The sequence below is a fragment of the Mycteria americana genome, chromosome 1 (assembly GCF_035582795.1).
Source record: "Mycteria americana isolate JAX WOST 10 ecotype Jacksonville Zoo and Gardens chromosome 1, USCA_MyAme_1.0, whole genome shotgun sequence".
NCBI classification, from domain to species: Eukaryota; Metazoa; Chordata; class Aves; order Ciconiiformes; family Ciconiidae; genus Mycteria; species Mycteria americana.
Window position 1 is genome coordinate 94,959,169 of NC_134365.1, and position 24,777 is coordinate 94,983,945.

Here is a 24,777-nt window from a genome sequence, read left to right on the forward strand (position 1 = left end):
CAGTTCTTTGCATCCTTTTACTATAGGCTCAACCTTTCTGGTAAGGCTACAGCAGCACTTTGGAAAAAGAATTTCCAAGAAAGAGGACGCTGCTTCTCCCTGAGTATTTCAATAAGCTTTATAGCCTCCCCTTACCGAGGCTGCCCGTTGTCCTCAGACGATGAATGGAAGCTCTCCATCTCCTCGCTGTTCAGGCCCAGCTCAGAGCCATAGCTCTGGTGCACCAGCTGCCAGAATTCCTGCTTGGTCAGCCTCTGAAAGAAAGCGAGCTAGTCAAGAACTACGGCATGGGATAGTAAGGCACAGGAGGTGAAAGAGTAAGAAGTTTGAATTACGCCACAGCCTTTAACCTCAATTCTGACAAGGACTGAAAGCATTTAGGTATCACATTTCAAGATTGGATTTCAGCATTTTGGGGAACTGTACTCCCGTCTACTCCATATTCCCAACTCATCACTGTTCAACCAATAACATCAGACATAAGAAAAATTGTTATTTCAAGAAAACACACACTGGTAGCCACTACTTGCTTCTTCACATCACCAGTGTTTTCCACGGATATCTTCAAGGTAGCTCCCTCTCGAATTTCACTCGATACGGCAGAAGACCAGTAACTAGTAGACAGACAGGGACTCCTTCTTTGATCTTGGACAAACTGTTTAATAGATACATGCCTGTTTCCTCAGGATGCTCAGAGCTCTTTACAAATGGTGAGAGGCTAGCGTTTCAGTCACTACAGGCAGCGGTGTCTAGGTCACCCAACTGTCCACTTTGCCAAGGTGGGACAGAAGGTCCTCACTTTGGAACAACACCAGAACCCCCTTTACATAAAATAGTTGCTTTTGCTCAGTAAGAGTGTTACCCTGACTTATCACTAGCTACTCTTCTCTTTCCCTATAGTCTCTCTGCCCTGCACCATGAATTCTCACAGCTACTGGTATATCTTTAAGTTCTCTCAGATCATCAGGAAAGTCAGGAAGTGAAAGTAGTATGACAAACTCATATCGGCAATGTAAGCAACTGGTTTCAAAGTCCAGTTCAGCTGTAAAGGGCTCAAAAAAAACCAAAAAAAGAGGAAAAAAAGAGAGAAAGGAAATAAGGTTCTGGGATTTATCAGAGCTCAGACAGCAATATTAGTGATCTCAAAAGAGAGACATCACACTGGAAAGTGTGCCTCAGCCACAATCCATATTGATCAAAGGAACAGAACCGTGCTAATGAGGCAGTAACACAAGTACTGCTTACTATTTGCATGAAATGATCACATTAAATACCATGCATTATTCAAAGGGCTTTTAAATGATCCTCTCCACCTCCTTGCTCCACCTGTAGAGTGCTATACTACCCGCAGTTTTAGACAGACATAAAAGAGCTGACCCACAAGCAGGAATGTAAATGCGCGCCCGTGTACACCCTCGCCGCCTCCCCCCCCGGAGCGGTCCCGCCCGGAGGGCGCCTGTCGCCCCGCACCGCCACAAACCTGCGCCTCCCGCCGCGCGACTCCCCGCCGGCAGCGCCGCTCCCGGGACACCCCCGGCCGCGCCGGCCGCCGCCGCCCGGGCCGCCGCGCTCCCACTTCCTGCTGGGCGGCGGGGCCCGGCCGGGGCCGCCCCCGCCGCCCGCCGGCGGCTCCCTCGAGCGGGGCCGGGGCAGCGCCTTCCCCGGCAGCCGCCGCGCTCGGCCCGGCGGGGGCGCCGCCGGCCCCCGGAGGGAGCGGAGCACGGGCGGGCATCGCCGCAGCGCCTGTCCCCGCCGCCAGGACACCCACGCGTGCCCCTCTGCCCCCTCGCCCTCGATACGGGACCCCCGCATTGCATGGCAAGGGAGCCGCTCCTCCCCCCCAAGAGGGGGAAAGCGTGCGAGGGTCGGCAAGCCCAGCCCGGTTCAGGACATGGCTGTTCTCAGCCAGTCTAAGAGGGGTTTTTCCCTCGGGTATTTTCCAAGAGAACAAGGTTTCAGGCTTTTCAGAAAGCGGCTGGCACAAGCATCCTGTTGGTAGAGATCAGTTACAAGGTATTTAATCCTACCGAGGACAAAATAAACATTAAAACACAAGACACACATACAAAGCAAGGGTCGTAACAGCTAATGCCAGCCTCCCCCTGCCATGGGGGTTTGCTCTGCAAAGCGATGCAGTGCTGAACACGCATGCATCAACATACAACATACAGCCTCACTTTCCGCAGGCATGCCGTACTTTGGAGCAGTAAACTCATAATCACATACAACTACCTACAGCTGTTTTCATTAAATGGCTAAAACCAGCAGTAGGCATTACACGGTTTCAAAATACGACCGAGGCTTATCTTTAGATAGCACACCTTTCAACCAGAAATTAAAGGGCAGAAACAAAGCCACTTTCATTTCTGTTGCCCAGTATTGCCAGTGCCTTTATTTCCAGTCATAAGAAAATAACCTGGGAAATAGCTAATGTCCCTAATTACATTCACTAGCACGTTCTGCACCAGTCTGTGGGCAAATCAGACTGCCCTTGTACAGAGAGCTCAATGGCTTGAGGAAAGCAGAGAAACTAAGCTATGCATTTTAGGAATCTATAAAGCTGTTCCCTGTGGTTTTGTGAAGTCAGTGTTACCAACTTCTGCTTCTAAAACAGAATTCTCGTGCTCTGCTCAATTATTCCTAGCTCAGCTAGATATAATAAGTTGTTAATGGTCACAGCCCAAGATCAAACCAGACTTGCTTTATTGTATCAGAAAGGATTAGTTCTGAAGGCAAAGAGCAGCACAAATTTTCTGGGTCAGACTTCTGCTTCTGAGAGGATGGTTTGAGAAGCTCTGAAGCTTGAAAGGCTGAATCTAAACATGAATTACTTTGCCTGCTCAAGGTGATGGGTTTTTCCTCAGTTCTCTTTGTATACAAAAACAAAGGCTGCAAGAAGCAGCTGGGACACATTTTTGTCTTTTCAATCAGGAGCATAAAACATCAATACTTTGTTTCATGCTAGACAAAGCAGTGGTGTGGCACAAGTAATACTACAGAATACCACTGACATCAGCAAAGCCGCCGATTTTTACCCCCTATGGACAGATGCAGAAATAAGAACAAGACACTCCATACAGGTTTACTCCAGAGACAACCCCCCACCACACGCCACACTCCCACCAGGCAACTCGGATGTGGAATTCTGTCTGATCACTTGTTCGCAAGGGAAAACAGCAAACTCCCCCTCGAACTGCCCAAACATGAAGGTCAGAATCAACCCAAGCCCTCTTTGATCTCTAAAACAACCCTCATTGCACACAAAGGTGCAAATAAACATCTCTTTCACAGCCTTCCCTAACAAGCTGCTGGGGAAAGCAGAACTGCTGTCCTGGTAGATGTTTGCCCCAAGAAGCCCAGCTCATCAGAAATTCTGGTCCCTTCTCACACCTCTAGACTTACCTGCTACAATGTCTCTGTAGGCAGGTGCAAATCTCTACCCACCAAAGCATAAGAAGAAGAATAGGAAAATAAATCCGACTCTAAGGAAGAGGACTCACAGGAATTGAGACCGATTAAGTTAAGATCTTGTTCCATTAGAAATAAGGAGCACTGTGTGTGTTTGGGATTTGAATGACCTGCCTAATTAGATTTTAATTTGTTCCTTCCCCTTTAAACAGGAAGGATATTTGACACCCATAAACTTTAGGAGAATAAAGCAAAAGTATAAATGGCATTGCTCTTACTGTCAATAGCAGCCATTAGTAAACTTGTTTTAACAATCTGGAAAGTCTGTTGCAAAACAGGAATTTTGGCTGATTTTATAAACTGATGTATTATTGAAAGCCTCAGTGGATGTGGAAGCAGCTATCTGTTTTATCAAGACCGGTGTCATGTCTCTTCCAGACCTACATTAATGACTCCTTATTTTCCATGATGCCTCCCCTTTGGCCAGGAGCATTTAAAAAACAATGGCAAGGTAAAAGCCTAAGAGACTCACTCTAAGCACATTTTGGAATAGGAATAGAAAAAAGTGGAATTTTCCTTGAAAGAAAAAAAGTCTTTACATGGACATTTCAAAAAAATAGTCTTAGAAAGGACCATCTTAAGAGGAAGGTACCCACTGATTCCCAGAGGAGCCAAAGTTGAAGGGCATCAAATGCACAGTATTGTACTCTGAGCAAGATCTGAAGGAGAAGCTATGAGCTAGGGAATTACAACTCAGCTAAGGGGACCAGGAGTCCTATCAGAACAGCGACACAAAGTTGGGGGAGAGCATCTTGATGGCCTAAGTAAGGCTAGACATGGAATAGCATGTAACCATTTACTGTTTTTGTTACACAGTGCAAGGTAAACAGCAAGTCATCTGTAATGGAAAGGCAGACTTTACTTGCTCAACTGTCTAGGACATGTGATACTTAAGAAGTACAAGGCAGAATGGCCACAAGATGGAGATCTGGGAAAGGGCATGCTGACCCTACTGAGAAGTTCTGCAGAGGGTGAAACCTTAAGGTATATCAGGTAAAGCAGATGGGTCACTCTTCAGAGGCGAGACCTCGTAACATGAAATCTATGCCCAGGAAGCGTTGAAGAGGCCAGAGCCAGCAACTGAAAGTGACCTCTGCACAAACATGACTGAAGCAAACGCAATTCCAATCCCCTGGATCCAAATCCTGCAAATTTGGGATTATCTACCATCAGGTGGCGCAAACCAGCACTGTGAGAGCTGCAGAGTTATACTTCTGACAACACCAGAAGGACTTTATTTCATAATTTAACAGTTGGATGTCACCTCCAGGTCTAGCAGATGTACTCCAGATAACTAAATTACCCATAGGCTTTAAAATGCATAGCTATTTGCAGAGGAAACCTTAAAACCAGCTCCTTTTGGAACTGGTTCCAGAGTGAGATTTGGGGTTTTTGTCACAAGCCTTACAAATTCTGACAGGATCCCTTTGACCACTGGAGCCCAGAAACACCAGGCTGCACATACTCAGGGTGTTGCATACCATGCCAGAGCCTCAGACATATAAGATCTTTCAAGTGTATGCTGTCCCTGCCATGGGGAGTTGGGGAGAAAGCAGTAAAACTGCTTGGATGCACCAAGGGCTTTCTTTTAGCAACGGGTCAGCAGACAGCTGTCACGGTAGTGGAGTCAGTGGATCCAGCTCTAGCAGCGTCAGTTTCTACTTTCACCTCCTCAGTACCCCTCTATAGCTTGATCTGGTTTGGTTAAGCAGTGAAGAATCATAAAGCAGACAGAGGTGATTCAAACTCATTCTAGCAGAGAATCAGAAGTCACTACTACATTGCAGAAGCAGGAGCTTAACCTAACAGAAATCCTGTTTCAAGAAGTAGCTCCAAACATACCACATTAAAAAGCCCTACATACACCTCACAGCAATGCTCCATTTTACAACTGAGAACTCCAAGCAGAAATTAACATAACGGACTTCTATCTTTCAACATACTTTAGTGAGGATGCAAGAAAGCTAATAACAAGATTAGGTAGAAAGAATACAGAGAGTTCCCAAGCTACCCAGATGCACTGGTCCCTAAAACCTGCCGGCTTAATTAATCTCATCTTGCATGCAGTCCATGCCTTCTGCGTTCATATCTATCCTTCAGTTACTGCTCTGAAGTGAAAAATTGTTCCTAATGGGACATAATTTCAGTGGCAAAGAGTAGAAACGCATGGGAAAAACTAATAATGAACAGCACAAAGCTTGTTGCCTCTGTTCCAGCCCCTTGGATAAGTTTGTATACCTGAATGCTCATACGTTCACTCTCCAGCACCACAAACTAACCATGTCAGTTAATTACCATTCCTGACAAACTTTGCCTAGCAAAAGAAAACAAGATTAGTTCCAGTTGCACATTCCAGTCAAAAGATGACATAGTATATTGTGGTTTTTGCAGTGCTACTGCTGGATTCAAGACAAGATGGTTATGACATTATGGTTAACTAGTATTTGATGTAAGGGCTAAGAGATTTGCAGGAAACACTAGTTTTGCCTTAAGGGGCACTTTCCTTTATTTTCAGCTTTTGTTTGACAAAAAGTGCCTCTAGTCTGCCCTAAAATTCATCTAACAAAAAACTTGTGTGGGTACTACATTTAAGTAGTGCAAGAGCTTTAAGCCTTTGGGGACCATTGTAGTGCAGAGTTATATATGGATATTTCAGCATTTGGTTGCAACTGTGTTGAAATATTTAAACAACAAGAGTCATAAACAGGAAGGAATTGGTTTACAAAAACTGCATTACTTACAGTGATGTTCTGCAGAAGTGTAAGTACATTTTTAGAAAAAAAGATTAGCTTAAGTGTCCACAAATTGCAATATAAATCAAGCTAACTAGCAGAAGTTGCCAAAATACACTTCCATATCATACAACCTGCCTTTGTTGCATTTATTCAAGGTCAGAGGAGTTGTAATGAGTTGGTTGGCAAAGGTTCAGCTAACATATCTGACAAGGTGACTTTTGGCTTTTTCCTTAAAAAGAAAAAAAAGCCTTCACTGAAAAAGCCTCTTGCCTTTTTGATCACAAATTAGCCATAGAAAATGTGAAGCAAATGCATGCCAATTTAGTAATATCTGCTTGAGTTGGTAGTGAAGAGAAGCATGCAGCCTATCTTCAAAGACAAAATGCTCCATCAACAGCAAAGTTGTAGATGGCAGTATGAGAAGTTTATCTGGGATCCAAAGTACAAGGAGCCAAAGGAGAACATCAGGTTAGAGTTCTGTGTCAGAAAGTAAAAGCTAACTTCTTAAAAGGAAGTCTCTTATTCTCCAAAGACACATCTGCTTACATTAGAAAAAGATTATTTTGTTACTTAACCACAGGTACCAGCACTTACAAGCTTACCTTATCCAGCAACACATTCTGCCATAAGCGGAAGATACTGAGGTAGCTTCTGTCTCTTGCACTGAATGACGTGAAGAAAAACTGCAGGAAAAACAAGGTGCAAAAAGCTCACTTGCAGGTGTTTGAGAAAACCAGAATGCTTTCTTGTATCTTGAATATTTTTCAGCAATGGCATGCTCCTCTCACACTCAACAAACCTGGGTTCATATTCCTCACACTCCACGCTTTTTATCACTTTTAATAAGCAAGAGTTAGTTCCCCAATATCCACATAGAATATAAAGACACTTTCTCTTCTGGGCACCCAATTGCAATCATTTGTACCTTTGGCATAAAGGAAGAACTCCCCCTCAATTAAATACACAGTTAAATCTTTCTCCCACTTCCAAATAGGAGGTAGAACAAATCAGGGATGCATATGCCTATTTCTTACAGGCCACATCCCTTTCCATCCTTTTGCCACGTATTCCTTTTACTAATCTTTTCACATGAGAAGACGTGAAATTAAAATAGGAGATCAAATTAGATGCATCATTTGCAGTATTAAAATCTTTCCCATTTGAAAGTTTGTTAGCAGAGAAAGACATTTGTCTTCCTTGATGATGAAAGTTAATATTTAATAAATTGAGAGGGAACAGCCAAATATGAGGAATCGCAGTCCCTTCACAAAGACAAGCTCCAGATTCACCCCGGAAAGCTATTCTCTGTATCCAGCTAAGAATTATTATTTTCAAGGCATTTACAGAAGAAGTATCGTGAAGTGTGTTGCACATAAGAACATTCTGCATCACACTTTTCATTTTTTTCAAATACACACGCAAAAACTACATTACCCAGCACACAAAATTGCATGTTCTATGGGTAGATTTCTCCATGACTCAAAACCCATGATATCACAGTCCTTTTGTTTTCAGCAATTTTCTTCCAGGGGCACTTTAAATCCAGTGAGATCACAGAAATATCAAACTCAAGGATACACATTCTGAATTCATGCCCTGAACTTTTAGTTTTCAAATGGCTTTCCTTTGAGAATCACTGGGATAAAAACTCCCTTACTTTCTAGTTACTGCATCAACACTAGTAGGGGATTCTGCAATCAAACTAAAATTGAATTATCAAGCCAATATACATAAGGACCAAAGCACCAAGACTGTCTTCTAATCCTAATCACATTCAAAGATTTTACAGAGAAGTTACTTATGCAAATTTAAAACTACAACAAGTGCTATGCCCTGGACATTATCATTAAAAAAAAAGAAAAAAGTATTTAAATACAGATTTTTTCACCTTCTCCCCTTTTGTTGCTATTTGTATGGCATTTGGAATGAGCCGAGCAGTCTTCTCCTTCGTCATGAAAGTGATATCCTTCAAGGCAATAGAAATCTAAGCAGAAACAGATTTAATAAGGCATAGTAAAAATAACTGTTAAGACTAAAAATTTGCAAAGTCACAGAACATGCAAGAGGAACTCAGATTAACCCAAAACCCTGGGATGCAATTCAGTTGAGATGACAAAGGCAATTACTGTCTCCACTTGCTAACCTTAACAGCAAGCATTTCAAAGTAGAAGCAAGTTAAGACAACTTAAGAGTTATTTCCTCTTCTTTCATACTAGGACTAGGGAAGCAAGTAGTTCTTTCCTCTTTCCTTCCACTCCTCCAGCAACACTTGAGGATTAAGGGCACAATCCCAGCCACATACAAACCACAGACCTGAAAGCCAATCCCAATCGGTATGCTATACATAAGGCAGGACATAGATCAGATAAGACTATCTTGTTTATGTCATCTCACAAAATGGACTACACTGCAAACTTCTCACAGAGGTTTATTTGCAGTCCAGACACTGCAAGGAAATCTTCCTGCTTGGGTGTGTTTGCCTTGCATATTAGTACTTGAAATGCTTCTGTTTAGAAAAGCATGGTCTGACTGGCTGCAACAAGTCATTTCCACTCGGCCTACCCCATTCCCTTGAAGGCTGTGCTGCTGTTTAGCTTAGAGAAAGGAAGAACATACACTTGGATCTTGCTTTTTCCTGTGTGTACAGAAGGTCCTCCACTTACTCTCTCTGTCTGCGTCAACACAGCCTGCTAAGGAGATCACAAAACTTGTCTCTACCATTGTAGCTGATGAGCTCAGATTGCCTTAAGATATCGCTTAAGATATCACTCTGCTAGGCAAGCAGGAACAAGTTACCAGGATGTATGCTGTTTTGGCTGAAAAAAATCAGTCTTTGAATATTTTATATATTCAAGGATGTCATTTCAGAGGGAGTTTTTTAATTTTTTTTTTTAATCTCAAGTCTACAATAAGAAACATTCAATCATCAAATCCATCTGATGAAATTAAGCTTGGTTTTCAGTTAAGCATTTCTATACCCCCTCTTTGTCTAAAGTACACGAGCTATTTGTTGTCTGTCCTGTGTACTTCAGAGCACACAGAGTAGAATTTAAGATATTAAGTTAAGGTATGAGCAGTCTCATCGCTGCAGAACATTGACACATCTCCATCACCTATTAACTAGGTTACCTTCCCTTTCTCATTCACTGCCTCATGCTATTTCTACAGCAGATGCAACAAAGGCTTGAATGAAAAAATTTTAACTCATTTACCTAATTTGACAGAAACAGAGGGCCAACATGTCACAAATATCTACTTTTGTTCATACTGTTCAAAAGCTACAGACCACAATATAAGAACTTACAGAGGTCATTTAGAGATTCTCTTCAGCTATTCTCAGATGCTGATATATATTTATATGTGAGACTAAACCAAGTTAAGGTTCAATGCTGGAGAGTTCTTGAACAGGGCAACACCATATACTGTATCATGCTCCTGGTCTTACAGGAGAACATTACGTGTTACATCCCTTTATAGAGCAACTCTCCTTGGTAAGGAGAGGCAAACAGTCATCCAGAAATGTAAAGGATTGACTTCAGCATAACTCCTGAACTCCTTCCTATGCTGAATGACTGAGCAGGCTTACTTCAGCATTCACATGTCTCTAATGCTATTCTCATTTTACAGAGCAACAGATCTGCATTTCCACTCAGGGATGCAGGCTCTTTCTTTTCAGTGCGAAGTTACTAGCATGAGATTGACAGCATAAGATTTGTTTGAGGGACTCTAATATCCTGATAGTACAGGACAAAGAAGAGGTGGGATTCAAGTGAGCCAAGAGATCTTACTGTGGTCTCCCATCGGAAAATGTTGCTGTGAAAACAGAGCCAGTTTTCAGAGAGATACAAGCGTCCTTGCAGCAGGATATCCTTCTGGAGTGCACAGGCGTAATCTACATATAGAGAGCAAGAGCAAGTTTACTCACTTATTGCAGCTCAGTTGACCCAAACCTGTTAACTTAAAATGAGATAAGGGTATTACAATACAAATAAAAAGCTATTTCTTTCACCCTTCAAAAGTCTGTGAAGGTAGACTTGTACTGGGTTGCATCCAGACCATTGTTCTAGGAATACCCTAATGCCAGAGTTGATGGAAGTATCTGTGTGAGGACAGCACTCCACGTATTGACCCCCTGTGCATTATCCTATATTTTCAGAGAAGAGGTATCAGGCAAGATCAGGAGTACATGGGAGAAGTATTCATAAGTCAAACTTCAAAGCACCTAAACAACAGAATACACAAACATTTTACAGTATAACAGATTATACTGTCAACTCCTACATAATGGTAGTTCATATGTTGTAGTAAGATAATAATTTTCCACTAAACAGATCCTATCACTAGCTTAAAATATCTGCAGTGCGAGACACTAAAAGGCAGCTTGAAGCTATCTAGTTCTTCAGGCAGGGGATATTTTCAGAAGTTGTCATTTTTATTATGATACTGACTCTGGCTGAAACATCCCTACTGAGAAACAGATTTCATCTAGAATGCAATTACCCATCATCAGACACCTGCTAATTAAGAACAAGAGCAGATGATTTGGTTGCACTTTTTAAAAACCTCTTTGAGAGAACTTTCATAATTTCAGAGCCTGAAGATTCAAACAAAAAGACTTTTCAGAAGTACTACTGCTAGAAAGTTCAGACAGACTGACCCCTTTTGGAAGATCCAACCTAAAGAAGGTTACCTTATGTACAGAAAATACTCAGAATGCACCTATTCAGGCAGGATGTTAATGAGTTTAACTTTAGAGGTATGAAAGAGTTTTGTTATTTTGAAAGGCATTGTATCTGGTATTGTCTGAGCCAGAATTTTGATTCTATGTACAACAAGAAGATTAATACAGTTCTTGTTCAAGTACCAAGAGGTTCAGGAGTCCCTCACCATCCTAACTTCAAGATTAAGTCTGCATCTACAGCAGCTTTTATTATGGTTTTTAAAATTCTCTTGGGTTTTCCCCTCAATCAAGTGGAAATAAAGTTTCTTGCAACAAGCACGAGGCATGCGTACAAGCCCTTGGAGACATAACTGCAAACAGAATTACATAAACTTAAAGAAATCCAAACCAAGAAGTTGTAAGTGCATGTTTAAAGAGAAGTCAGATACCAAAATGCTGGGAGAGGGAAGGCAGCAGAATTTTGAGGTTAAGGACTTGCGGAAAGCATTACCAAGAAGTTTGCATTCAAATTCTATGTTTAGGGGAGGGAGAGGGATTCAGACCTATAAATATTGGAGCACTGTGCAAGTGATGAGCAACACCATGACCTACCCAAACAAAAGAGAATATCAAAACAAAAGGGAAAGATTAGCATTTCTCCTTCTAAGTTTTCAGATCCAGTAACTTAAGATGCTGCTTGTAAACAACATTTTCAGACAAATTAAAAGTTAGTGGCACTCCTTTAAACTCCCATTTTGAAAGTCTAAGTAATTTCTCTTTCATTATAAGAAAATAATTATATTTCATATAATCTTTATATACAGTACTCATTACAGTGGAATAGTTGCTTTTTTTTTAACAGCTAAGTTAAGAACAGGAGCAGCTATAGTTCTTTTGAACAGCAGCAAGTAATTGCTTCTTTGAGCACTGTAAAGCTTGTGATAAGTTTCTCTGCAACAAGCACAGGAAGAGCTCTTTGTTTGGAGGACGCAAAAAGTCCTTCCAAAGGAGCACTGCTTTTTATGGGGTAAAAAAAATGTATATAAAGTAATGACTTTGCTTCTGATGGAGCAGGTGCTACATTGTTGAGATTAACCCATTACTAAATCTTTCTTCAAGTCCTTGGCAGTCTGTTCATTGAAACTGTGCTTCAGAGTTTGCTCCATGGCTTTCTACATCAATCCTGTGTAAGGAGAAACATTAAAACAATGCTTTGAAGTAATATCCTTTTCTTCTGGTTTACTTCTGTACTGAACTCAAGTATTTTAAAAATGCAGAGGGCATTTCAGAGGATAACTGCCTCCTTCTGAGGCTAGAAAAGGATGCAGGGATTTAACTGTTTCTGTGCAAGTGAAAGCTCTGATTTCTCTTCCATTACCCTGGAAGGAACTCAGCATGCTGCAAGCATATACTGACAGCCTCTCAATATTCACTTCCTTAAAGGTTGCATAAAATGGGACATGAACTTTAAACAGTCACAATGCCACTTTTGTATAAAAACAACAGCCAGTTCTTGGACACTGTATTTGTTACACAATGCTCAGGCACCGCAGGCAGGCTTACCTGGAAGGCAAGTGATAAAAGAGGGAATAAGGTGCATCACTGCACGCAAAGGAGGTAAGGTGCAAAACAGGGAGTCAGAGCTCAAAACGAACATTTTGGTGCCAAGAAGTTATGCACCATAGTTTGATATTCTCTGCCACCTGCTCCCCTCCCACCCCATGCAGAGTTCTCATCAACTCTGCTCCTCCAGCTGAGCTGTACTTCTATGCCTGCACCCATGTCATCAACCTATGGATAAACTAACCTGGTATACTGGGCTGTGAAAAACCTCTGCTCAAGGCATGAGCCAACCCAGAACTAATAGATTTGCACAGCACCAGATAATGTACCTCATGCTCAGCACTAGCCTGGGCAATACTACAACTGCACAGACCAGTGTGGGGCATAAAACATTTTTATCTGCCCTCAGTATACCATGTGGACAAATCCATCCAAGTGCACAGCATTGTAAGTCAGGATAAAATTAAGATTGGTTTGTGTTTTCCAATGATCTCCTCTGATGGCTGATGGGAATTACACACTTAAATACTGAATTTTTTGTCCTCATACCACATAGCTAGCATTTGTCTCTGAAAAGAGTCTTTTAAATTACAAGCACCCACTGTGTCACTCAATCCCAGAAGTCACATTAATCAATGTGCCTAGGGCAAGGGTCTAGGCTTAGTTCCAGGGAGCAAGGGAAAAGCTTCTGCTAAGGACGCTCTACCTACTTAACAGGGTCACTGAAGCAACATCCCTTACCCTTGTATCCAAGTACCAAACCATTACAACTATGGAATCATTCCCTCCTCCCCCAACATCTACGGCAACTGACTCAGCCATGAGTAGCTGCCTCCTTAAAGTAAAAAAAGAGGACTCAGACACTCACAGGATAGAAAATAAATGATTACAACACTGCAAGAGGTACCAAGTTGGTTGTCCATGGTGGAAAGAACATAAAACAAATTAAATGCTCTCAGGATTTAACTCTACCTCTGTTCTTCTCGCACTTGCATCGCACAAGCTCGTCAATGCACGTATGTTGACTTTATATGCTCAGTGCTCACCCTGACCCTGCATAGTGATCTTTCTTTCCAGCTTGTCAGCTAACAGCTATCAGTCAGTCACATCTCCACTGCTGCCAGGAAGGGTTTTGTCTAAAAACCCACTAAAAAGTAGCGGCAGGAAAAGACATTAAGAGGCTCCCATCCCATATCTAGATGAACTGGAGGATTCTGTATCCTCTCCTTCACTTCAACCCCCAGAAGGAATCTGTCTTTTTTCACAAAGCAGTACAGGAGAGGAGTACGGACCTGACTTTCCCTGAAGGTATTTGATGCTAGTTCAGAGACAGGAGAATAGGAAGGTATCAGCTGTAGTTAGAATTTGCCATAAAAAAAACACCTTGGCACTGCTGCAATCTGGAGTTATTAGCCAGAAGACATGCACTTTTGGTGTGATTACGTCTTACCTACTATGAGTCTCTCTGAGTCTGGCAGATGAGAAAACTGTCTCTTGAATTCCTCACTCCTATATTTGTAAGTGGAACTTGAGAGCTGCAACAAAGAATGGTAAAAGGTTAAGCAAACAGATTTATTTTCAGCCATCAACTGTCTTCATACTGGATGTGTAATTTTATCTTGAAGAACAAATGAACATCAGAAGAGCAATGAATAGGTGGTATCTAAATGTGATCATCTCTGTAACTTTATGCTTGCTTATGTAAGAGTGTGCTTCCAGTATTTAGGATAGGATGGGCCAAACTGTTCCCTGTATCAGGCCAGATACCAATTACAAGGCATTACAGCTGTATGATGGCAACCTGCTCCACTTGTAAGGACACGAGAGCCCCTTCCAGGACTAATTCTTCTAGCACAAACTAAATGAAGAGGCAGCAAGGCCAGGCGGTGACAGAGCAGATCCAGGTCCTCATGCAGGCCACTAGCTGGACACAAAGACACAACCTAGAACACCAATTTCTAACCAGAGTACCATTTTGGGAATACTACAATGCAGGGGATTTTTTGCCAGTTGCTATAGTTAGACCTGTAGGAATAAAGGCCAAAGTTTCCTCCAGTGAACACAAATAGCACCACCACCACCACCTCTTGATTTTCTGACCTGTTCTACATTTTACCCCGTATTTAAGAAGATCATTGCCTATGGTTCATTTAAGATTCAAATTGGGCAGTAAACTCACAGCAAAGAAGATTCATCTTGATGGACTTTAACTCCTTATTCTTATAAACAAATGCCCCTGCTCCCATTCAAATAAAGAGCTTCAGCATGTTCTCCAGAAATGATTCTGCTGTAAAAGCTCCATTTTTCATTTTGCAGTAATAACAAGGCCATATCTTTTTTCTTAACAGATGTTGGCCGTTTATTTTAGGGGGTGTCCTAACCAAATGCTGTATAAGGCAATGACTCAGCTGGACTATAGCTAAGAAAGGAAGAAGTCACTTTCAAGTGTTACCAAAACCAGGTATAAATATACTATAAAGGCCTCTTTTACACCTTTTTTTTTTTAACCTTTCTAAAGATCTTAAGTACATGGCTGCTATTCTCTCCTTGAGCACCTGTATTACTCCAAAACTTGACATTCACCATTAAAGCCATCTCTACCACAAGATCAGTGGCTATTTACATTTAGGGTGGGGGAAGAAAGAAGAAAGGAGGCAAAGAACCACTTTTGACTGTATGACCTTGCAGCATGTTTCCTAAAAAGCCACCCAGTTTTAGCACACTCCTGCAGTATGTTAGTTGGTCACTACCCTTTCATTATGTCTGTGCTTGTTGTCAAAACAATCCCAGAACAAAGATAGACTTACCATCAGCTTGAGGGTCTTTTAATAAACTAGTGCCAATAGTGCCCCCACCTCATCAAGATTCTCACATTTTGCCATTTTCCACAGAAGAGATTCCTGCTTCTTGCAGTTCAAAAGTTCCCTGAACACCACCCTACGCACACACACACCCCCTGTGATGGTCTGTCATCTACCTATACTTGAGAATTGAGCTCTTTGGCCACAAGAACACTTAAGTGCTACTTCAAGGTCAGGTGTTTAAGTGCATATAACACAGGAGAGCGCGAAGTCACCCTAACTCAGTTCAGCTTTAAAAAAACATGTTAATGTTAACTCCTATTACCATCAATAAAAGAAAGCCTTTATGTCTGACCACTGGTGAGTACATATTTGCTGCCCACTAATATTCTGAGCATTGCAATGTAAAAAGGCAGTGAGGGAGGGAGACATAAAATACATCCATCCCTACCCTTCTGAGAAAAGCAAGCATGAAAGTTTTAGGTGCAACTAACAGGGCAACGTTAGACATGTCCTCTGTAACTGAAGCTGTATGCTTCCAGTTATATTTCAGCTATTTCTGAGATTATGAAAGTAACCTCCTTGGAGAGCATGTCATCTACCAAAGTAGATAGTCTATAGTTTCTTGGACTTGCCACATCGTGCCCTGAAATACCACTTTTTACTGGTCATCCGAAACAGGCATCCAATGACTGCATCACTTTCAAGAGAAATGAAGTTCTTTGCAATTACTCTGGAAAGAGACATGGAGAAGAGTGAAAAGCTAACTCGGGTCTGTAAAGTTGCCACTTGTAGTTCCAGAGACCCTACAATTGACAGAGTCGTACTTCAACCAACTGAGGTCTGAGCTTGTGAGGACAGTGCTAACATACAAGGGGAAACAAAGAACTGGTCTGCCATGAGAGCAAAAGAAAGTTCACAATCTTCACATCTGGTTTACAAAGCCATGATTTAAGCAGCCATGCTTTTAAGGATGGAAGTACTTTCTCAAACAAGCTGTATACAGACACTGAATTTAAGTATTTTTGTGGTTACAAGACAAAAGGAATCAGGAAGAGAATACGAACATTACAGTATCACAGACACAGTTATTTTAGTGCCTGAATCAGCCAGTTCAACAGCTCCAAGAATCCAAACTCAAGATATCTTGAGTTTTACTTAGAAATGGAATTTCTCTAGAGCATAAAGCCTGCCATAGCTTGGCTGAGAAACCCTTGCTGGCATTTAAAAGTGTTCTTTGTCACAAGTGACAAATAGGCTGTAAGAAATCCTCTTATTAATTGTAGATTTCTACTGAGCTCTTACGACATTTATGAAGAGCTAGCTCTGAATCTTTATCTAATCAGCAGATAAAAAGTGAGCACATTGAAGCTTTTTAACCTTATCTTTTCCTTACTTTGTATGAAAACTAGCTCACTTAGATCTCTAATTATTACGCGCTCAGTATGTGGCTTGGCGATTAAGAGATCACTCAATGGACTTGGGAAACAACAGGAACAATATTAACACTATTGGCATTATCAATTTCCTTAAAGTGGCAGCACTTGAGGCAGGTTGCTACCTCTGCTTTACAAAACTTACCATCAAATATTAAAAGAAGAAAGGCATAAGTTAGGTGTTTAAAAATGAGTTGCTGTTTTCATCTCTTAACACATGTACATTTCTAAGTTTAATTATAAGTCATCAGGAAACACTTTGCCTGAGGATAATCTTAGGCATTTATGGGTATGCTATATTTAATCACTAAGAAAATTATTAAGTCCAGCCAACAACGTATTAGCATTCTTTATCTGAAGCCACAAAATATACCAGAAACCCATAAAATAGCATAAGCAGAAAAACCTCTTCAGCCTCATCCAGAAAATCTTACAGAAGACAGTTATGCAAGAACCATGTACTACTTGAAGACATATAACCAAGTGATTCTCATACCTTGTTTAGAAATGGACCAGAGTCCAACTATATAAAGTCATGTTCCAGAAAAAAATATGTTAACTTAAATAGGACTAAGCCAAGTTATTTATACAATAGAAGCCTGTTAAAAAACAGCTTCCCTTCACATTTACATCTTCAAAGTGTGGACATTGCAAATAATTTGAGCCATTTAGCAAACTGCGGAGGAAAATTAAGCTACACCTTCTCCCAAGAGTACAGCAAAAATGCTAATCATTCGGAAATTATTTGATTGCACATATAACTAAGCATGCAAATAGTCAATCAACCTCAGCAGAACAGTGTGCACATTTTTTAACATTTGCTAATGACAGTAATAATTTTGCATTTGCTTTGTTAGTGTTTTCCCCTTGTTTTGAGACACCACAAAACCCACATGTTACCTGACAATTTGCATTCTATAATTTTGACATACAGCTATGAATACAAACAGCTGAGAACACAGGTAAGCTGACCTCACCACTAGAGTAATACAACTCTGATGTCACCTCGTTTTAAGAGATGCACGTGTGCCCCCCACTGAGCTTCAGTCTTGGTACCAGTTACCGCCAAATGCATGGGGTTCCAGAATCCAACAAGCCTGTAAGCAAGCTGCCCGACCTACTCCCCTTTTATGCACAGAAGCCTCACTTAACCATCAAAATACGGCCAACGAGACTCATGGCTTTGCTCCTTTGCTCCTCTCTCTACAAGCAAGCAAATCCACACCACTATCTCTACATCCCACTTAAAGACCACCTGATGTGCTATTCCCCAAAGATGGAAGAGCTTGACTTCTGCTTTCCTATGAAGTTTCTAGACATGGTCGAAAACAAATTTGGAGATATTAGTAAGGTTAGGATGAAAGTACTTTTTAATCCTACACTAGCACATTAAAACAAACATTAAATATCCTGGCAAAAATTGTTGCATTTCTACTTAAGAATGCATTGTTTTCCCCCCCTCTTCAAATTCATCTAAAATCCTGCTTAGCATCAGGAGAAAGAAAAAGAAAACAGCCTCCAGAAGAACAACACACAGTCAGAGAGGAGTTTGATTTTATACAAAAAGACTACTTTAGACTACAAGTGTTCTTGAAACTTATCTGGTAAGGGAGAAATAGAAAAAAACAACCAAAACCAAACCAAACCAACACTCCAGTTTCAGTGAGTCTAAAGCCTCACTAGGCTAGGAGAGAGCTAAGTTAACCACCCTGAACGAAAGCCTCATTTAGCAGTATAAGACAGGCAAGCTTAAGACTTCACATACTCCAAAACAGATTCAGGCAGATTTATCTATAAACACAAGAACAACTCCCATGGCACACCGAGATGACTGTCTCTCTACTGAGGTTACTTGTAAAACGTGCCAAGTCTGACAAGCCTTTCCATCAGAGAAATGTTGACCCCAGTGCAGCCATTTCTTCAGTCCAGAAAAGTTCATTATGACCATCCAATCTAACCTATAATGCACAAGCCACAGCTATCCCGCAATTTAGCTCCTGCTTTAAAAACAGAGCTGCGATGACCAAACTTCCCTTTGGGAAAGCAACAAAAAAAAAAAAAAAAAAAAAAAATTACCTTCTTAAATTAAAGGTCACCACTGATGGAAAAATCCATCCTAGCTATGGATAGTTCTTCTAGTGGTCTGGTGGTTAATCTTATCTTCACTTTGTGAATTATTTCCAGACTGTGAGCAAGTTACCCCATATCTTCTTTTGGGGTAGAGATTAAGCTTCTCAAATCTATTAGCAAAAATATTTTTTTTCAGACTTATTCTCATGGCTCTTCTGAATCCCCTCCTATTTTCAATGTGCTTCTTGACAGCTAGACGTAGCATTGCAGGAGTCATTGCAAATAAATCCGACTCACATCTGCTCTTAGGCAGAGAATCACAGTGGAAACTCACATCTACGCAACTACCAGTCTCCTTTATCTTTTCACAGTTCTAGGGCACAGTTTTTCATTTCTTCTGAAAACAAGCGCAAGGATGTATTTTGATAGTGTCAGACTTATTCTCTGTTTACCCTGTCACAAGCAAACAGTCCAGATCCACTCTGTTAGTGATCTATTTTCACTAATCATTCCTTGACAGAATCACAGAAAAATTTGGGGTTAGAAATAACTTTCAGTTATTGAGTACTCGTAAGCTTTACTAGCAGTAACTTACTGTTCTTTTCTTTCTCTTGAAGCACAAAAACATTAAACTTGCACAGGGAAAGAACCACTCACAGGACTTGAAGAGCAACACCACCTTACTTAGGGTGACTTACTGTGCTATGTACAGTACACTGTTCACTTAGGACTGGATGTGTATAGAGTGTCCACTTCTGGTTTGTTTTTTTAAATAAGGAGCTATTTGATCACGTCTGATGATCCACACAGTTGTATTTAATTCATAGGTCATACGAGGCATGTCAACCAATAAAAAAAAAGAAAGAAAAACAAGCAACTGTTGCCAGGGTTGGCTCAGCCATTGTATCCCCTAGGAGCCTGCTTTCCAAAAGTTCCCATGCTCTCAAGGAAATGGAAACAAACTCATAGCCACAGTGGGAGGGGGAAGAGTTTAAGGAGCCAGGACTATTTTACTTACATTCATTATATGCTGCTCTTCAGTCACCCTTAACTTCTCTGGAGAGGGGAGTCTCATAAGCACAGGGCACTCTTCCAGTGGGCCACTGGCAGGCACAGGGCTGTGCGCTAGGGTCATTACGTCCCCTTCTGTGGCCCAGCCCCCCTCTTATTTGCAGAGGCTGAAGGAGAAACAGATTTTAACATTTCTTAGTGACTGAGCAGAAGACAAACCAATGGCAGTTCTCCTTCAGTGGCATCTGTGTACAGGCAGAGCAGCATCCAGTAAGAATTTTGGTGCAACTATGTCTTTCTTCTGTTGGAAATACAGCATGTAAAATTTTAAGGAAGCGATATTAAAACACAGGTCATGAGCAAATACTCAAGCTACTCTATTTCCTAGGGGTTGGTTTGTTTGGGGTTTTCAGGGTTTTTTGGCTTTTTTTTGTTTGTTTGTTTTGGTTGGTTGGTTTTTTTTTTTTTTAATCCTATGAGATCCCATAAACAAGGCTAAAGACAGAGTCCCTAGTCCCTCCAACATGCGCATTGCTATTAACTAGTTCTCACAGATGCAGGGGCAGGCACTCTAAAAACGTTAGACAGACTATTATTTACCACTAACACCAGTAGCTTCCAGAAATCCATGTAGGATGAAACTCTTCATAACTATTTCGTTATGGAGAACTTCTGAAATATTGGATGCCCACTTATAAAGTATTTGACACCCAGTGTCATGAAACTGACTGAATTAGGTACTTCTAAAGGGAGACTGCTCCTATTTACTTTAAAGACCGGGTCTAGCACATCAAAAGTACTGTGTCTCACAGCACCTCAACAGTAGTCCAGCCCTCACCAGCTCCACTGTGGACATCGGTCTCATCAAGCCATCATTGACCTGACACGTGGCAAGGCCCTGCTTTTCTGAAAAGCACTTCTGGTCGACTACTGACCAGGGAGGCCTGTATCACAACTGTTTACCCCACAGTGTGACATGAACTCGGCTGAACTGGAATCCTGCTCACAAAAGGCCTGATCAGCTCCTGCACCTCACCAGCCACCTTCTCCTTCCAAGAGCAGGAAAGAAGGTCTCATACTTGAGCTTTGCCTATGTAAGTACAAATATCAAATCATGTTGGGGCTCAGCTTGGAAAAGAGCCTACAAAATCCACAAAAGTTGTCACAATTACGATTTTGACAGATAAGAAAATTTAGCATCATATGAAATACTGGGAACTATGCTACTAACATCAGGTTATATAATTAGAAATAGAACAAAAGTATCATTTTTTGTGAGGAATTTTTAAATTTGGCTTTCTTCTCAGGCAGAAAGAAAACTCAAAGATCTAATGTTTACAGAGATGAAAGATGTAACGTTCTCCAAAGAAATACCTTTAAGTTGTACAACCAATTAAAGATATTTTTTTTAAAGTGTTCTTTAGAAAAACAGTAGAAAAGATCTGGAAGAATTTTGTAACAAAGTATTTCAGTTTAGAACATGTGAGGAACTCTCCCAAGTTTCTCCTTCAAGATTCCCACCAGAATTAGCTCAATTTCACAAACCGTTACATTTCATTGAAATAGGGTTCAGCTGAAGCTATTCCAACAAGGTCTATATTTAACCTCACAGGGCTCTATTCTCCACTCAATGGAAGTACAATTTAAGTATACACATTACCAGATGACAGCTCAGGATATAGTTTTAGTAAGTACCCTCTATCAAGAGGGAACAGCACCTACTGATTATGCATTTTGCAAACACAGGAGGAAATACACTTCAAGCATACAAAAAACTAAGCCTGCTGGGAACATGTTACAGATGAGCAGGCCTTCTTATCAATGATAAGAAAGCCTCTTGTCATTAGTAGTATTATAGACTTTTCCCTGAAAAAAAAAAGAAAAAAAATAGTTTGGATTAAGAGTATCCCCTGCTTATTCTGAAGCAATTGCTTTATAGTATTCAGTACTTACTTTCTGCAAATAAGCGTTCTGCAGCATTTTTAAATGGTGAAGCCAATGTACTTTCCTAACAACTCTGATTTGGATATAAAAATCTCAAGTTTGACACGTACAGTGAGGAGCAAAGCATATGCTCCATTTCAGAAATAAAACTGACTGAGGCATGAAGCTAATGTAAAGTCAGAAGACACACACCCCCTACACATACCTCCTCCTCCAGCTGCCTGCAGCCTGTTCCAACCCATGCAAATCCGTGGCCAACACTTAGGCAGCCTCTACGGCTCCCCTCTCTCTCGCCCACTTGCTCCGAGGCAGTGCTGAACACCATCCAGCAGAGCCAGCTAGTGTTCTGCCAGCCTCTGCTTGCGTGCCAGCTTGGAAAACAGACTGAAACACACTAGCCTTGCAGAACATGCACACAAATGCTGCAGCAAGTGGTCAACGAAAACTTAAGAGGTGGGAGGCCGTAGAGCTGCCCAGCTCCAATCTAAAATCACTATCATCTAAGCGGATTTTGGGAGGCAGACTGCAGCATGGGTCATTTCAAGTTCACAAAAGTCCCAAAGGGGACAGCAGAGGAAAGTACCATCACCAGGGAAACACCAGCTTGTAAAGGAGCACTCAATGCCCAGTGCTCCTCCTCTGCTCCTCCTCTCTGCGTCACTGAAGGCTACAGCCCATGCACTGGCTGTGCGCCAGTCTTAAAGATAGAGTACACCTACACCTGGTAACTCGGTGTGGACCCAAATCTACTCTCACACAAGCCTTGGCCATTGTCTGCTTTATAAGACAAGTCCTTGAGACTAAGCTAAGAGACCTCCTCAGTCTGAGCTCCAGAGCAGGGAGGGGAGGAGATCAGGGCATGCTTCATGCACACCCAAGCTCCCAAAATGAGTACGCTACCATCCATCCCTTCGCCAGCTGCCCAGAGCTCAGTTCTTCGTAGGCACAGAGCAGACACTTTGAGGCAAGGGATATAGGGCTTTGCATGCCCATCAGAGCTCTCTACCTGCTGTTTGCACAGCAGGCACCCATCTACTCTGCTTTCTTTGAGCTGTCTGTCCCCTTCCATCTGTCTTACCTATGACATGTCTGCTGCATTTCTGCAAGTAACTAAATGAAGTCAGGCTCGGACTGCAGTTTGTGTAGGGGACCGTTCTGGAAGCGAGGAGGACTACATAGGAAACAGCAGGCTGCATACCAGCTTCACCTTGCACAGACCGCGAACCACTACAGCAGCGAGAGGCTGTGGAGCCCCTCTTTGCCACATGGCACCACCCACCCATCCCCAGCTGCAAGACTGGGTCCCTACAAGCTATCATAAGACACATACGGTTTGAGAGCTACAGGAGAAAAGGCAGGTGTCTATGCTGCATCCACCTAGCTCACTGAAGGCCCAGCCTCCTACACATCAGATCCCCTTGGGCACTTGGCTGAAGATAGAGCTTATGACTCACTCAACAGCAGGGAAGAGAGATCCCTCTCCTAGCACAGCCCTACTGAGGAAGCTGAAAAAAGAAACAGAAAAATGCATTTTGAGGCATTTTAATCACTCCTATAATCAGATTTAAATCTGAATGCCTAAAAGGAGAAGATAAATATGGCCTCATTGTGTTCAATTACAGTCATTTTGCCAGCCACAGCTGCTCACTAGGATTAAGTGGTTCTCTTTGTGCACCTAGCTGGGAGGTGGCACTTTAGATGGCCTTGGCCCACAGTTCTGTTGTCAAGATCAGCTACGTATGTAAATAGCAGAAACTAGTTTCACCAGAAAAACAGGCAACTCTTCTGCCTTCCCAAAGCAAAGCTAGGATACATCACAGGGAATCTCTGTGTGTTGAAAGAGCAGCAAGATACTGCGAGGCAAATCCATACAGAAAAATATTCACTGGTGATTTCTTTCCATCAGAAAGACAGTAAGAGGACTCCAAGTGATCTCAGAAAGGCCCTGCCAAAGCCTGGGTACCAGTGTGACTCAGGCCTCAGAAGTAGCATGAGCATGAAGTGATTTAAGTGCATTTCCTGTTTATAAGATAATACAACCTTCAGCTGATTAAACACCTGAGTGTGGAAGTTTGCAATTAGCAATAAGGCTGATAATTTCAGTTTCAAATACAATTATTTATATAACTACTATCAAGTACCTCTGAGCTTGGATGAAACAAACATTTAAGTTTTAAATAAGAAGGTTAAGCAAAAAGTTCAAGAGATTTGGATGCTTCCACAGAAAAACATCTTCCCCAACTCTGAACTGGAAACTAAGGTGCCTTTAACTCTTCCAGGAGGCAAGATGCTCCAATCTCATATTTACTCAGCTTCCTCATCAATACCATCTGTAGCTGGTAATAACTTCTTTGGACCTGGTAGTAAAATTATGCCTATAATGCCTCTGCCAGAGACCATGCTTCATACTCTCTCCCCAAGACACTAGAACAACCCAAGTTCACAAGAGTCTTAAATGCCTCACTCCTTTTCATTTTAGGGAAAAACTGTGGATCTGTACCTACTTTCCTGACTTCAATGATGCAGGATTCAAGCAATTTTTTTTTTTTAATTTTTTTAGTAATTTTATCACAAGGATTGGGGATAAAATTACTAAAAGTATTGAAAAAAACCCACACCTTTTTTTTTTTTTAAGGATTTAAAGGATTAAAAAACAACCCACCTCCCCACCCCCAAATCCCTTGATACATCAAGTTCTAAAACAAACTTAACACAAATAAACCAAGTGTGTTGGTATGAACTCTGCAGTTACTATTTTAACATTGTGCAATTGAAATTAGTTTGTCACCCTCCCAACACCAAGTTATCCTTTAGCTCAGATAATTTGTCTGCTCCCCAGTTTAATTTCAAGTCCTGTAACTACATTGTCCACGTTTCAACAACCATAAGTGTACTAACTAATATGACGCAATGGCAATTAAAAGCTCAGTCAAGATGATTTCCTTTTGGATAAAAAAAATACATTCCTTTCTGAACAGCAGTTTCATCTGACTCATATTTCTTCCTACAGCATGTGTGCTAAACAATTAGCCAATGTTATTTGTTAAGAACATCTGTTCCTTCACCTGATCTGTCACTGCAGTCTGCCT

The 24,777-nt window shown here is 41.4% G+C and overlaps 1 protein-coding gene across 7 annotated transcripts in view; it reads right to left on the reverse strand.

Annotated features, from left to right (window-relative positions):
• The window catches only part of GRAMD1C (GRAM domain containing 1C), a 55,995-nt gene that overhangs the window by 22,242 nt on the left and 8,976 nt on the right, over positions 1-24,777 (reverse strand). For 6 of the 7 annotated variants that reach the window (XR_012777280.1, XM_075512987.1, XM_075513014.1 and 3 more), the window contains exons 3-7: positions 13,877-13,961; positions 9,992-10,095; positions 8,092-8,187; positions 6,806-6,886; positions 136-254 (exon numbers count right to left, since the gene is read on the reverse strand). Coding sequence is in view for 6 of the 7 variants with exons in the window: in XM_075512987.1 (XP_075369102.1) it covers positions 136-254; positions 6,806-6,886; positions 8,092-8,187; positions 9,992-10,095; positions 13,877-13,961 (485 nt within the window). In the remaining variant the exon portion in view is untranslated. Of the gene's footprint in view, positions 1-135; positions 255-6,805; positions 6,887-8,091; positions 8,188-9,991; positions 10,096-13,876; positions 13,962-19,751; positions 19,912-24,777 lie in introns of all 7 variants that reach the window. The other variant, XM_075512993.1, reaches the window with a different exon arrangement.